This window comes from Eulemur rufifrons, chromosome 30 (assembly GCF_041146395.1).
Source record: "Eulemur rufifrons isolate Redbay chromosome 30, OSU_ERuf_1, whole genome shotgun sequence".
NCBI classification, from domain to species: domain Eukaryota; kingdom Metazoa; phylum Chordata; class Mammalia; order Primates; family Lemuridae; genus Eulemur; species Eulemur rufifrons.
This window is the reverse complement of record NC_091012.1, coordinates 67,859,930-67,873,015: the sequence shown is the minus strand read 5'-3', so window position 1 is coordinate 67,873,015 and position 13,086 is coordinate 67,859,930. Positions and strand designations below refer to the sequence as shown.

At 35.6% G+C, this 13,086-nt stretch overlaps 1 protein-coding gene across 2 annotated transcripts in view; it reads left to right on the top strand.

The window, feature by feature from the left end:
- The window catches only part of CENPI (centromere protein I), a 69,206-nt gene that overhangs the window by 40,325 nt on the left and 15,795 nt on the right, over positions 1–13,086 (top strand). For both annotated transcript variants that reach the window (XM_069463629.1, XM_069463630.1), the window contains exons 17-19: positions 423–547; positions 2,094–2,142; positions 2,562–2,780. In XM_069463629.1, the coding sequence (XP_069319730.1) occupies positions 423–547; positions 2,094–2,142; positions 2,562–2,780 (393 nt within the window). The remainder of the gene's footprint in view (positions 1–422; positions 548–2,093; positions 2,143–2,561; positions 2,781–13,086) is intronic.

Here is a 13,086-nt window from a genome sequence, read left to right as displayed (position 1 = left end):
TTATAATCTCACTTTCCTGGCTTCCTCTATTCACCAATACCTAGTTGTCTTGTTTTATGTATTTCCTTAGAAGCATGCTCCTTTGTTTTCCAGGTTGACAGCTAATTAATATGATAAATAAATATTTATGGGACTTCAGGTAAAAGATATGTTCCCTTCATCCATAACTCTAAGACTTCTCCCCAGAAAACAATGAAAGATTTTAAAAATGGTCTTCCAGTAATAATCCTTTATGGTAAGGTTGATGTTTGGTGAGGTAGATTTTAAGCAGGCTTATGGTTACTTGTTCTATTTAGGAATCAGGCAGGTCCAAACCTAATGTTATATTATTGCTTATCTTGTACTAGTGATTCTTTCGGTGAACTTGGTTGAGGAGTTCTGGGGAATAATCTGTATACTGATGTTATCATTCTTCTCAAAAGGTATGTGACATCTATATAAATTATGACCTTCCATTAGTGGTGTTGTTTCCTCCTGGTGTCTTCTATCCTGCACTCCTCAGCCTGGATACTACTATCTTGAACCAGCTCTGTTATATTATGCACAGGTACAAAGCCTTTTTACCATTTTATGAAATAGTATATCATAATTCTGTCTTCATCTTTCAACTATAATACAATAAAAATTCCTATTCATTTTCTGCCGGGCCTATGGAAGCAGGAAACATGGCCTTCTTTTGGGCATGACCTTCCAATATAGGGCTATGCTAGCTGTGTTGTTTTTAAATCCCTCACTGCTGTCATTATAGAATAAAAATGTATAGTTAAGGATCTGTTGTGCAATAGTGCCATTGTACTCAGCATTGTTAATTCTAATTACTGTGTCTTAAAGAAAAATTAGTCATTTGCTGATAATTGATATAAGTGTACATAGCTTCTCTGGTAAAAAGAACACTTTCTGGGAGATAAGGGCAGCTATTGCCAATTATGTAAAACTGTAAGTATAATTTCTGATCTCTAATTCTTTCACTTGTGAACTAAAATTATTCTTTTCAATCCATAAGTGTAGACCTTTTTGGCATAATTTGTAGGACTATGTCAAAGTTAAAATGTTTTAAAGCTAATTAAATAATAATTCTCACACAAGAAAAAAATTATATTTCTAAATTTCCCCTTTATCCTTTCTGCTGCACCTATTTTTTTATATTATGAAAATATGTTCTATAATAGTGACTGCTTTTGAGCCTCTGTTACAAAGTTTTTTTTTTTTTTTTTTTTTTTGAGACACAGTCTCACTCTGTTGCCCAGGCTAGAGTTCCATGGCGTCAGCCTAGCTCACAGCAACCTCAAACTTCTGGGTTTAAGCAATCCTTCTGCCTCAGCCTCCCGAGTAGCTGGGACTACAGGTGTGTACCACCACGCCTGGCTAATTTTTTTTTCCTATTTTTAGTTGTCTGGCTAATTTATTTCTATTTTTAGTAGAGACGAGGTCTTGTTCTTACTGAGGCTGATCTCAAACTCCTGACCTCAAGCAGTCCTCCCACCTTGGCCTCCCAGAGTGCTAGGATTACAGGTATGAGCCACCATGCCCAGCCAAATTTTTTTTTTTTTTTTGAGACAGGATCTTACTCTTACCTGATCATAGCTCACTGTAACCTCGAGCTACTGGGCTCAAGCAGTCCTCCTGGCTTAGCCTCCCAAGTAGCTGGGATTAGAGGTGCTCGGGGCCATACCCAGCTACTTTAAAACTTCTTTTGTAGAGATGGGTCTTGCTATGTTGCCCAGGCTGCTCTTGAACAACTGGCCTCAAGCAGTCATCCCACATCAGCCTCCCATAGTTCTTGGATTAGCAGCCGTGAGCCATTGCACCTGGCCATCTGTTAATTTTTTAATAGTGAAACATTAAGAGCATTTTTTTCATTATTTTGTTTTTATTGAGTCAAGTACACATTTTAAGTATACAACTTATTGAGCCTCTATTAATGTTTATTGTTTGAGGAGAATATACCACAAAAGGATAAAAACCTTAACTAGACAACTGGATATTTTTGTGTGTGCACATTTGCATATATTTACATTTAAAATGTATATTTTTGTTTATTTTACATTTCAAAGACATGTTAAATGTTTCAGTCTTTTTGTTCTTCCTATTAGGTATCGTAAAAATCTGTCTGCTGCAAAGAAAAATGAGTTGCAACAAAAGGTATGAATGATAAACCTCTGTTAAATCACTGTTGTTTAAAAATTGAGCCAGGCACAGTGGCTCACACCTGTATTCCTAGCACTTTGGGAGGCCGAGGCAGGAGGATCACTTGAGCCCAGGAGTTTGAGACCAGCCTGGGAAATATAGCGAGACCCTGTCTCTACAAAATTTAAAAAATTAGCCAGGCGTGGTGGTCTTAGCTATGTGGGAGGTTGAGGCAGGAGGATCACTTGAGCCCACAAGTTGGAGGCTGCATTGAGCTATGATCCACACCACTGCACTGCAGCCTTTGTACCAGAGCAGTACCCCATCTCCAAAAAAAATATATTAGAAATTGAATCTAGCTATATATGACCTGTAGGGAATAAGAAGGAAAGGGAGAATAGGTGATGATAACAATTTTATTTGTTTTCCATTAGGCAAAACCACAGTTCAGTTTCAGCAGCAAGACCTATCAAGAGTTTAATCGCTATTTGATAGCCATGGTTGGTTGCCTGTGGACATCCAGACCCTTTGAGAAAGGAATATATATTGACCCTGAAATCCTAGAAAAAGCTGGAATAGCAGAATATAAAAGCAGTTTAAATTTGGTTCATCACCCTTCTCTACTGAGTTATACTGTTTCCTTTTTGCTACAGGTAAGGATATTTAAAGAATTTTTTAGGTTTTGTATAGTAATGTGATGGCAGAGATATGAAATGCCGTAAATTTAGTGTGTCTGAAATGCAAGACATTTTGAGTAATTTTTTTTAAAGTATCAACTAAAGTTTAGGTACTGTGCTGGGATTTGGGATTCAGTTAGTTTAAGTACATTTCTATCGTCTAAAAGAACTTAGGCTTATAGCAGACAGACTTAAAAACAAATTAGTACAATACAGTGTGGCAAAATGAGAAAAGGTATAGTTGTGAGAAAGATGGGGAAGTGATTAGTTCAGTTCTGCTTGGGTAGAGGTGATTTCAGGTAAAGAAAGGCTTCATAGAAGTGTAAACTGTCCTAAAATCCTCCTAGACATGATGGAAAATGTAGTCTAGATGATATTATAATTAGGGTTATAGTCTTAGCCAAAGACTGCAGATTTAATGGATTGATATATGCAGGCAGATGGCAGGGTGGTGGTGATGGTGTCTTTTCAGGACTTTGTTTTAAGCCCTGTCATTTTCAACATTATCATTGACTTTGAGAAAAACTCAAATGGTGTCCATCTCAAATGCATGGATGACACAGCAGGGTGGGATTACAAATACCCTGAAAGAATTTGGATTCAGAATTCCCTTAACAGACTGAAACATTGAGAAATCTGACAAAATGAAAAAAATTGTACAGGGTGGGGGAGATGCTCTTTGAATAAATGTTTAGTATATGCATACAATGAACTCAGCACGTAGTGAACAAGACACATCTGGGTGTTGCCCTCGTAGAGTTTACAGTCTAGTCAGGGAGGCAGTCATTAGACAGACATCTTATAAGAAACAATGATGAGTAGTAAAATAGGGAAAGTATAGAGGACAGTGAAAAAATATAAAGAGGTGCTAAGTTCAGGCTTTGCAGAAATGATGCTAATTGAATTTTTGAGGAATGAACATGAGCTTGCCAAGACAGGAGCAGAATTTGAGGAATAGTACAACAGGAGTCAGCAAACATTTTTGTAGAGGGCCAGATTGTAAATATTTTAGGTTTTGCAGGCCATGTGGTCTCTGTCAAGACTACTCAACCTTGCTATTGTAGCGTGAAAGCAGCCATAGACAATGCGTAAACAAATGACCATAGTTGTGTTTCAGTAAAAGTTTATTTACAAAAACAGGTGTTGGCTGGATTTGGGCTTTGACCCTTGTGTTAAAGCCTGTCATGTTTGAGGAACTTGAAGTAGAATTGTAGGACTAGAGCAGGTATTCTACACTGACTGAGCAACAGAATTGCCCAGAGTGCTTTTCCGAAGTCTACATCCCTTGTTGCTCCTACCCTGGGACTCTGATTTAATAACTATGGAATGACATTCAGGATCTGCTTTTTAAATATAATAACTCTGATATATAGTAAGAGTTGGGCTTTTCACCCTGTGAGCCTGCCATGTTATGACACAGCACTAGAAGTCAGCCAGATGCAGTCACCTGATCTTGAACTTCCCAGCCTCCAGAACTATAAGAAGTACGTCTTTTATTTATAAATTATGAAATCTCGGGTATTCTGTAATAGCTACAGAACACTGCCTAAGACATCACCTATTCTTTCAGGTTGTCTACTTTTTCCATTAACCTTAGCATGTTCTTCATAGTTATTTTAAATTGCTGGTGTCATAATTCCAAAATCTCTGTCATGTATGTCTGATTCTGTTTCTTGCATTTTCTCTTCAGACTGTTTTTTCTTCTTGCTTTCTAGCATGCTTTGTAATTTTTTTGTTGTTGAAAACCAGACATGACATTGAATAATAGAAACTGAGATAAACTGGTCTTTATTGTGAGAGAGTATGTTCATGTGAGTAGGAGTTACACTGCATTTACTATTTGCTGTAATTGTAGGTATCTGAAACTTTTGTCTTTTCTAGAGTCCTTGTTTCTGTATATTTTGTTGTCTTTGAGTTTTCATGGAAACTCTTCCTTAACTAGTGGTCTGAGCTTTGCAGTTCTATCAACTGTAATCCTCTGTAATGCAGAAGCCTCGTGAATTTGGGGGAGGATGAGCATTCTATAATTGTATGATTAAGTCTCAGTCTTTTAGTAGGCCTGTGCCCCTGTGTTGTGTCCTAGTCACCTAATATCATATGTTTTATTATAATAGGAACACATATTCATACTTGAAAGCCTGAAAAATATAGAAAAATAACATGAAAGTAAAATTTATAAAGAAAAGAGTTGAGAGCCACTGGACTAGACTATAGCATAGTAGCAGATGAGGTTTTGAAATGTAGTTAAGGATCAGATGCTGAAAAAAGTAATATGTAGGCCACCAAAAACAAATTGCTTGATTTCAATATTTGATTAAAAATTACATTTTTAACTATGTAGAAGAATTTCAGAGGCAGTGTATTTTAGTGATTTTCTGATACTCCTTCTTTTTCTCGTTTCTTGCCTTCATAATAACTTGCTTGATTTATCATACAGTATACAAAAATCTGTTTTAAATTAATAATATTAATATTACTGTTAATATCAGGCTACTAGGTGAAATTTAAAATGTTTTCCCCCTGGACTAAATCCTTTTAAAAATGTACAGTACACACTCTCTATTTTATATACTGTTAGGTACATTGTTTCAGTTTGTTTTCATGTTTTAGAGGTTGCTTTTTTCTTTTATATTTAATTTTATTCCTGAAATATGTAAAACATTTATATGATTCCAAGTTCTAAACTATGAAAATCTCATTTTTATCCTTGCCTCCTCCATCTTTTATCATCTTCTGCCTTCAGGTAGCCATTTTTATTGTTTTTTTTTTTTTTTCCCCATCCAATGTTTCTTTCCTTTAAACTTAGTATATATTGTTTTATAATCTGTACCTGATAATTACAATATCTGAAGTTTTTGTGTGTCTGTTTCTGTTGCCTGTTTTTCCTGTTGCTGCTTTCTCATACCGTGTGAATATATGTCTTCAGTTCTTTGTGTATGGATACTTAGAGATGGGAATGCTGGATCACATGGTAACTCGATGTTTAACCATTGGGACAGCTTCCAGACTATTTTCAAAAGTAGCCCCACCATTTTACATTCTCACCAGCAGTATGTGAGGGTTGCATTTTCTCCACATCTTTTCCACACTTGTTATTATCTGTTTTTGTGATTTTAGCCATCCTAGAGGTGTGAAGTGGTATTTCATTGGAGTATTGATTTGCATTTCCATGATAGCTGTTGATGTTCAGCATCTTTTCATGTGCTTATTGACCATTTGCATATTTTTTGGAGTAAAATCTATTCACACCCTTTGCTCAATTTTTCATGAGGTTATTTGCCATTTTATTACTAAGTTGTAAGCTTTCTATATTCTAGATACGAGTCCCTCATCAGATATATGATTTGTGAAAGTTTCCCCTTCTTCTGTGGGTTGTCTTTTCACTTTTTTGTTGGTATCTTTTGATTCACAAAAGTTTTTAATTCTGATGAGTCAAATTTATAATTTTTTTCTTTTATTGCTTGTACTTTTATTGTCTAAGCTAAGAAATCACTGCCTAACCTAAGGTCATGAAGATTTACCCCTGTATTTTTCTAAGAGTTTTATAGTTTTAGCTCTTATGTTTGGGTTTTTGATCAATTTTGAGTTAACTTTTGTAAATGGTGTGATATAGGTTTCCAACTTCATTTTTTGATGTTTGGCTATTCAGTTGTCCCAGCACTGTTTGCTGAAAAGGCTATTCTTTCCCCCTTAAAATATCTTGGCACCCTTGTTGAAAATCAGTTGACCACCATAGATAGATGTATGGACTCTTGATTCTATCATATATATATGTGTATATATGTCTATCCTTATGTGAGTACAACACTGTCTTGATTAGTATAGGTTTTTAGTAAGCTTCAAAATTGGGAAGTGTGAGCTCTCCAATTTTCTTCTTTTTCAAAGTTGTTTTGGCTGTTCTTGGTCCCTTGAAATTCCATATGAGGTTTAGAATCAGCTTGTCAGTTTCTACGAAGAATCCAGCTGGGATTCTAATAGGTAATGCCTTGAATATGCAGATAAATTTGAGTAGTATTGCCATCTTAATATTAAGTCCTTCAATGCATTAACATTGAATGTCTTTCCATTTATTTTGGTCTTTAGTTTTTTTTAACAATGTTTTGTGGTTTTCAGAGTATAAGATTTACACTTCTTTAGTTTATTCCTATGTATTTTTGATGCTATTGTAAATAAAATTGTTTTCTTAATTTCATTTTGGGTTGCTTATTACTACTATATAGAAATGTAATTGATTTGTGTGTGTTGATCTTATATTCTGCAACCTTGTTGAACTCATTTGTTAGTTTTTTTGGCTTTTTAGGAGATTCCTTAGGATTTTCTATGTACAAGATTATGTCTTCTGAAAATAGAGATAGTTTTATTTCTTCCTTTCAAATCCGGATGCCTTTTATTGCTTAATTGTACTGCCTAGAACCTCACTACAATGTTGAAGAAGTGATAAGAATGGCAACTTAATCATAGGGGAAAACATTTCATTTTATCACCAGTATGGTGTTAGGGGTTTCTGTGGATGCCCTTTATTAGGTTGAGGAACTTCCCTTCTATTTCTAGTTTGTTGACTGTTTTTATTATGAATGGGTGTTAGATTTTGTGAGATGCTTTTTCTTCATCTACAAACATGATCATATGGTTTTTGTCCTTTATTCTATTGATATGGTATATTATTACATTAATTGAGGTTCAGATGTTTAACCAACCCTGCATTTTTGGGATAAGTCCTACTTGGTAATAGAGAACAATTTCTTTTACATGTTGCTGAATTTTTAATTTTTTTGTAGCCCTCTGTAGCATAGGCTTATGAAATTCAGGAAGGGCAACCTAAAACTTTTTGACAAGTCTTGTAGATTCTTGGAGACAAAAAGCTTTGATTATTGAAGAAAAGATTAAAGCAAGCAAATGACCAGTTTGGTTAAGAAAATCCAGCTCAGGCTGAATTGTCATGTAAAACTTTTTTTAAAAGTGTCATAACATACATTGACTCTGATTATCAAAACAGTCCTGTGAGGTTATATGGTTAGGAGTCATTATCCCTAAAGGTAGGTGAAGGAATAGCCTCAGGGAGACTAAGTGATTTATTGGGGAAACTGATAAAGGGAAGGGGAAAGGAATTACCAGTTATTGAAGACTTATGACTCATCAGATCCTGCACTAGAAGAATGTTAGGTCTCAAAACTAGGTATTAATATGCTTTTTTACAGGAAAGGAAGCTGGACTCAAACAGATAGAATAAATTGATCCCAGGACAGTAATGAGCAAGAGAGGACACTAATTTTTTTTATTGATACATAATATGTATATTTATGGTATACACGTGATATTTTGATACATGCCTACAATCTATAATGATTAAATTAGGGTAATTAAGATATCCATCACCTAAAACACTTATCATTTCTTTGTGCTGGGAACATTCCAAATCTTCTCTTCTAGCTACTTTGAAATATATTAATACAATAAATTGTTGTTAACTGTAGTCACCCTACTATGCGATTGAACACTAGAACTTATTCTTTCTATCTGCCTGTATGTACCTATTAACCAGTCTCTCTTCAATCCCTTACCTCCCACTTTTCCCAGCCTCTGCTAACCATCATTCTACTCTCTACCTCCATGAGATCCACTTTTTTAGCTCCTACATATGACGAAAACATGCAATATTTGTCTTCTACTCCTGGCTTATTTATTTCACTTCATATGTCTTCTGGGTCCATCCATGTTACTGCAAATGACAGAATTTTATTCTTTTTTGTGGTTGAATAATATTTCATTGTGTGTATATACCAGATTTTCTTTATTCATCTATTGATGGACACTTAGGTTGATTCCATATCTTAGCTATTATGAATAGTGCCACAATAAACATGAGAGTGCAGATATCTCTTGAATATACTGATTTCTTTTCTTATGGCTATATACCCAGCAGTGGGATAGCTGAGTCATATAGTAAATGTATTTTTAGTATTTTGAGGAATGTCCATACTGTTTTCCATGGTGGTTGTACTAATTTACGTTTCCACTGGTAATATACAAGCATTCTCCTTTCTCTGCATCTTCACTAGCATTTGTTATTTTTTTGTCTTTTTGATAACAGCCATTTTAACTACAGTGAGATGATATCTCATTGTAGTTTTGATTGGCATTTCTCTGATGATTAGTGATGTTTAGTATATTTTCACATACCTGTTGGCCATTTGTATGTCTTCTTTTGTGAAATGTCTTTTGAGAGCATTTGACTGTTTTCTATTCTAATCGTTTTTGTTTTTTTTTTTTGTATTGAGTTGTTTGAATTCCTTATATGTTCTCGGTATTAATCCTTTGTCAGATGGGTAGTTTAAAAATATTTTCTCAGGCCGGGCACAGTGGCTCACACCTGTAATCCTAGCACTCTTGGAGGTCAAGGCGGGAGGATCGCTTGAGGTCAGGAGTTCAAGAACAGTTTGAGCAAGAGTGAGACCGTGTCTCTACTAAAAATAGAAAAAATTAGCTGGGTGTGGTGGTGCATGCCTATAGTCCCAGCTACTTGGGAGGCTGAGGCAGGAGGATTGCTTGAGCCCAGGAGTTTGAGGTTTCTGTGAGCCAGGCCAATGCCACGGCACTCTAGCCCAGGCAACAGAGCAAGATTGTCTTTAAAATAAAATAATAAAATAATAAAAATTTTCTTCCATTCTGTGGGTTGTCTCTTCACTCTGTTGATTGTTTCCTTTGCTGTGGAGAAGTTTCTTAGTTTGATGTAATTCCACTTGTCTATTTTTGCTTTTGTTGCTTGTGCTTTTGAGGTCTTCTCCATAAAATTTTTACCCAGACCAATGTTCAGAAGCATTTCTCCTATGTTTTCTTCTAGTAGTTTCATACTTTCAGATATTAAAGTGTTCAATCCATTTTGAGTTGATTTTTTTTGTTTTGTTTTGTTGTCTTTTTTTTTTTTTTTTTTTTTTAAGACAGAATCTCACTTTGTTGCCCAGGCTAGAGTGAGTGCCGTGGCGTCAGCCTAGCTCACAGCAACCTCAAACTCCTGGGCTCAAGCGATCCTCCTGCCTCAGCCTCCCGAGTAGCTGGGACTACAGGCATGCGCCACCGTGCCCGGCTAATTTTTCTATATATATATATATTTTTTTAGTTGTCCATATAATTTCTTTCTATTTTTAGTAGAGACGGGGTCTCGCTCTTACTCAGGCTGGTCTCAAACTCCTGACCTTGAGCGATCCACCCGCCTCGGCCTCCCAGAGTGCTAGGATTACAGGCGTGAGCCACCGCGCCTGACCTTGAGTTGATTTTTGTATATGGTAAGAGATAGAAGTCAGTTTCATTTTTCTGCATATGGATGTCATTTTCCCAGCATCATTTATGGAAGAGGGTGTCTTTTCCCCAATATATGTTCTTGGAGCCTTTGTCAAAATTGAGTTGGAGCCAGGTGCAGTGGCTAATGCCTGTAATCCTAGCACTTTGGGAGGCCGAGGCAGGAGGATCACTTGAGGCCAGGAGGTTGAGACCAGTCTGAGCAACATAGTGAGACTCTGTCTCTACAAAAAGTACAAAATTTAGCTGAGCATGCTGGTATGCTCCTGTAGTCCCAGCTACTCAGAAGGCTGAAGGAGGAGGATCATTTGAGCCCAGGAGTTTGAAGTTGCAGTGAGCTACAATGATGCCACTGCACTCTAACTAGGGTAACAGAGTGAGATCCTGTCTCAAAAACAAAACAAACAAACAAAAAAAGAGTTGTCCATAAATGCATGGATTTATTTCTGGGTTCTCTGTTCTGTTCCATTGGTTTATGTGTCTGTTTTTATGCCAAAACCATGCTCTGTTGGTTACTATAGCTTTGTGGTATATTGTGACGACAGTGTGATGCCTCCTGCTTTGTACTTTTTGCTCATTATTGCTTTAGCTATTTGTGGTCTTTTGTGGTTCCATGGGATTGTTTTTTCTATTTCTGTGAAGAATATCACTGGTATTTTAATAGGGATTGCATTGACTCTGTAGATTGCTTTGGATAGTACAGACTTTTGCCGTTTTTATTGATATATAATAATTATACATATTTATGGGGGTACATGTGATATTTTGATACCTACATACAATGTGTAATGGTCAAATCAAGGTAGTTGGGATATCCATCACCTCTAACATTTATGTTTTATGCTGGGAATATTCCATTTCTTCTGGCAATTTTGAATTATACAATATGTTATTTCTAACTATAGCCACCCTACTGTACTGTTGAACACTAGCTGTTATTGCTTCTATCTCACTGTATCTTTATACCCATTAACCAATTTTTCTTTATCTTCTCTTCCCCGACCTTCTCAACTCTCTACTTCCATGAGATCCACGTTTTTAACTCCCACATATTAATGAGAACATGCAGTATAGACATTTTAACAATATTAATTATTCTAATCCATGAGCATGGGATATCTTTCCATTTTTTTGTGTCCTCTTCGTTTTGTTTCATTAGCATTTTATAGTTTTTATCGTGAAGATTTTGCATTTTGCTTAAATTTATTTCTAGGTAATTTTTTTTTACAGCTATTGTAAATGGGATTTCTTTCTTGATGTCTTTTTCAGATTGTTTGCTATTGGTGTATAGAAATGCTACTGATTTTTTGTATGTTGATTTTGTATCCTACAACTTTACTGAATTTGTTTTTTAGTTCTGTGTTTTGGTGGAGTCTTTAGGGTTTTCTAAATATAGGATAATATTGTTTACAAATAAGGATAATTTGATATTTGACTTCTTCCTTTCCTATTTGGATGCCCTTTATTTCTTTCTCTTGCTTAATTGCTATGGCTAGGACTTTGAGTACTATGTTGACGAAAAGTTGTAAAAGAAAGTGGGCATTGTTTTCTTTTTCCAGATCTTAAAGGAAAGGCTTTCAGTTTTTCCCTATTCGGTGTGATGTTAGCTCTAAGTTTGTCATATGTGGGTTTTATTGTTTTGAATGATGTTCCTTTTATACCTGTTTCGTTGAGAGTTTTCATAGTGAAGTGATGTTGAATTTTATCAAATGCTTTTTCAGTATCTCTTGAAATGATAACATGGTTTTTGTCGTTGATTCTGCTAATATGATGTATTATGTTTATTGATTTGCATATGTTGAGCCGCCCTTGCTTGTATCACTGGGATGAATCCCACTTGATCATGATGAATGATCTTTTTATTTTATTTTATTTTAGTTTGTAGTTTAGATTAGTTTTCGAGATGAGGTCTCACTATGTTGCTCAGGCTGGTCTCAAACTCCTGGCCTCAAGTGAGAAGCTGGGACTGTAAGTTCTGAGCCACCATGACCAGCTCAATGATCTTTTCAATATTTCATTAAATTTGATTTGCTAGTGTTTTGTTTAGAATTCTTGCATCTATGTTCATCAGGTATTTTGGATTGTAGTTTTCTTTTTTTGTTGTATCCCTATCTTGTTTTAGTATTAGGGTAATACTGGTCTCACAGAATGAGTTTGGAAGTATTCTCTCCTGTTCAATTTTTGGAACAGTTTGAGAAGAATTGGTATTAGTTCATTAAATGGTAGAATTCAGTTGAAGCCATCGGGTCCTAGGCTTTTCTTTGTTGAGAGGCTTTTTACTACTGCTTTAATATCATTACTTGTTATTGGTCTGTTCAGGTTTTCTATTTCTTTATGGTTGAATCTTTGTAAGCTGTATATGTTCAGGAATTTATTCATTTCTTCTAGATTTTCCAATTTGCTGGTGTATAGTTATTTAGTTTAGTCTCAAATGATGCTTTGCATTTCTGTGATATCAGTTATAATGTCTTCCTTTTCATTTCGGATTTTATTTATTTCAGTCTTTTTTCTTCTTAATTTAGCTAAAGTTTTATTGATTTTGTTTGTCTTTTCAAAAAACCAACTTTTGTTTTATTGATCTTTTATATTTTTAAAATCTCGATTTTGTTTATTTCTCCTCTGAACTTTATTATTTCTTACTTTCAAATTTTGGGTTTGGTTTGTTCTTGCTTTTCCAGTTCCTTGGGAGCCACAGGAACTATTTTTTTTTTTTTTTTTTGAGACAGAGTCTCACTCTGTTGCCCAGGCTAGAGTGAGTGCCGTGGCGTCAGTCTAGCTCACAGCAACCTCAAACTCCTGGGCTTAAGCGATCCTACTGCCTCAGCCTCCCGAGTAGCTGGGACTACAGGCATGCGCCACCATGCCCTGCTAATTTTTTGTATATATATATTTTAGTTGTCCATATAATTTCTTTCTATTTTTAGTAGAGACGGGGTCTCACTCTTGCTCAGGCTGGTCTCGAACTCCTGACCTCGAGCGATCCACC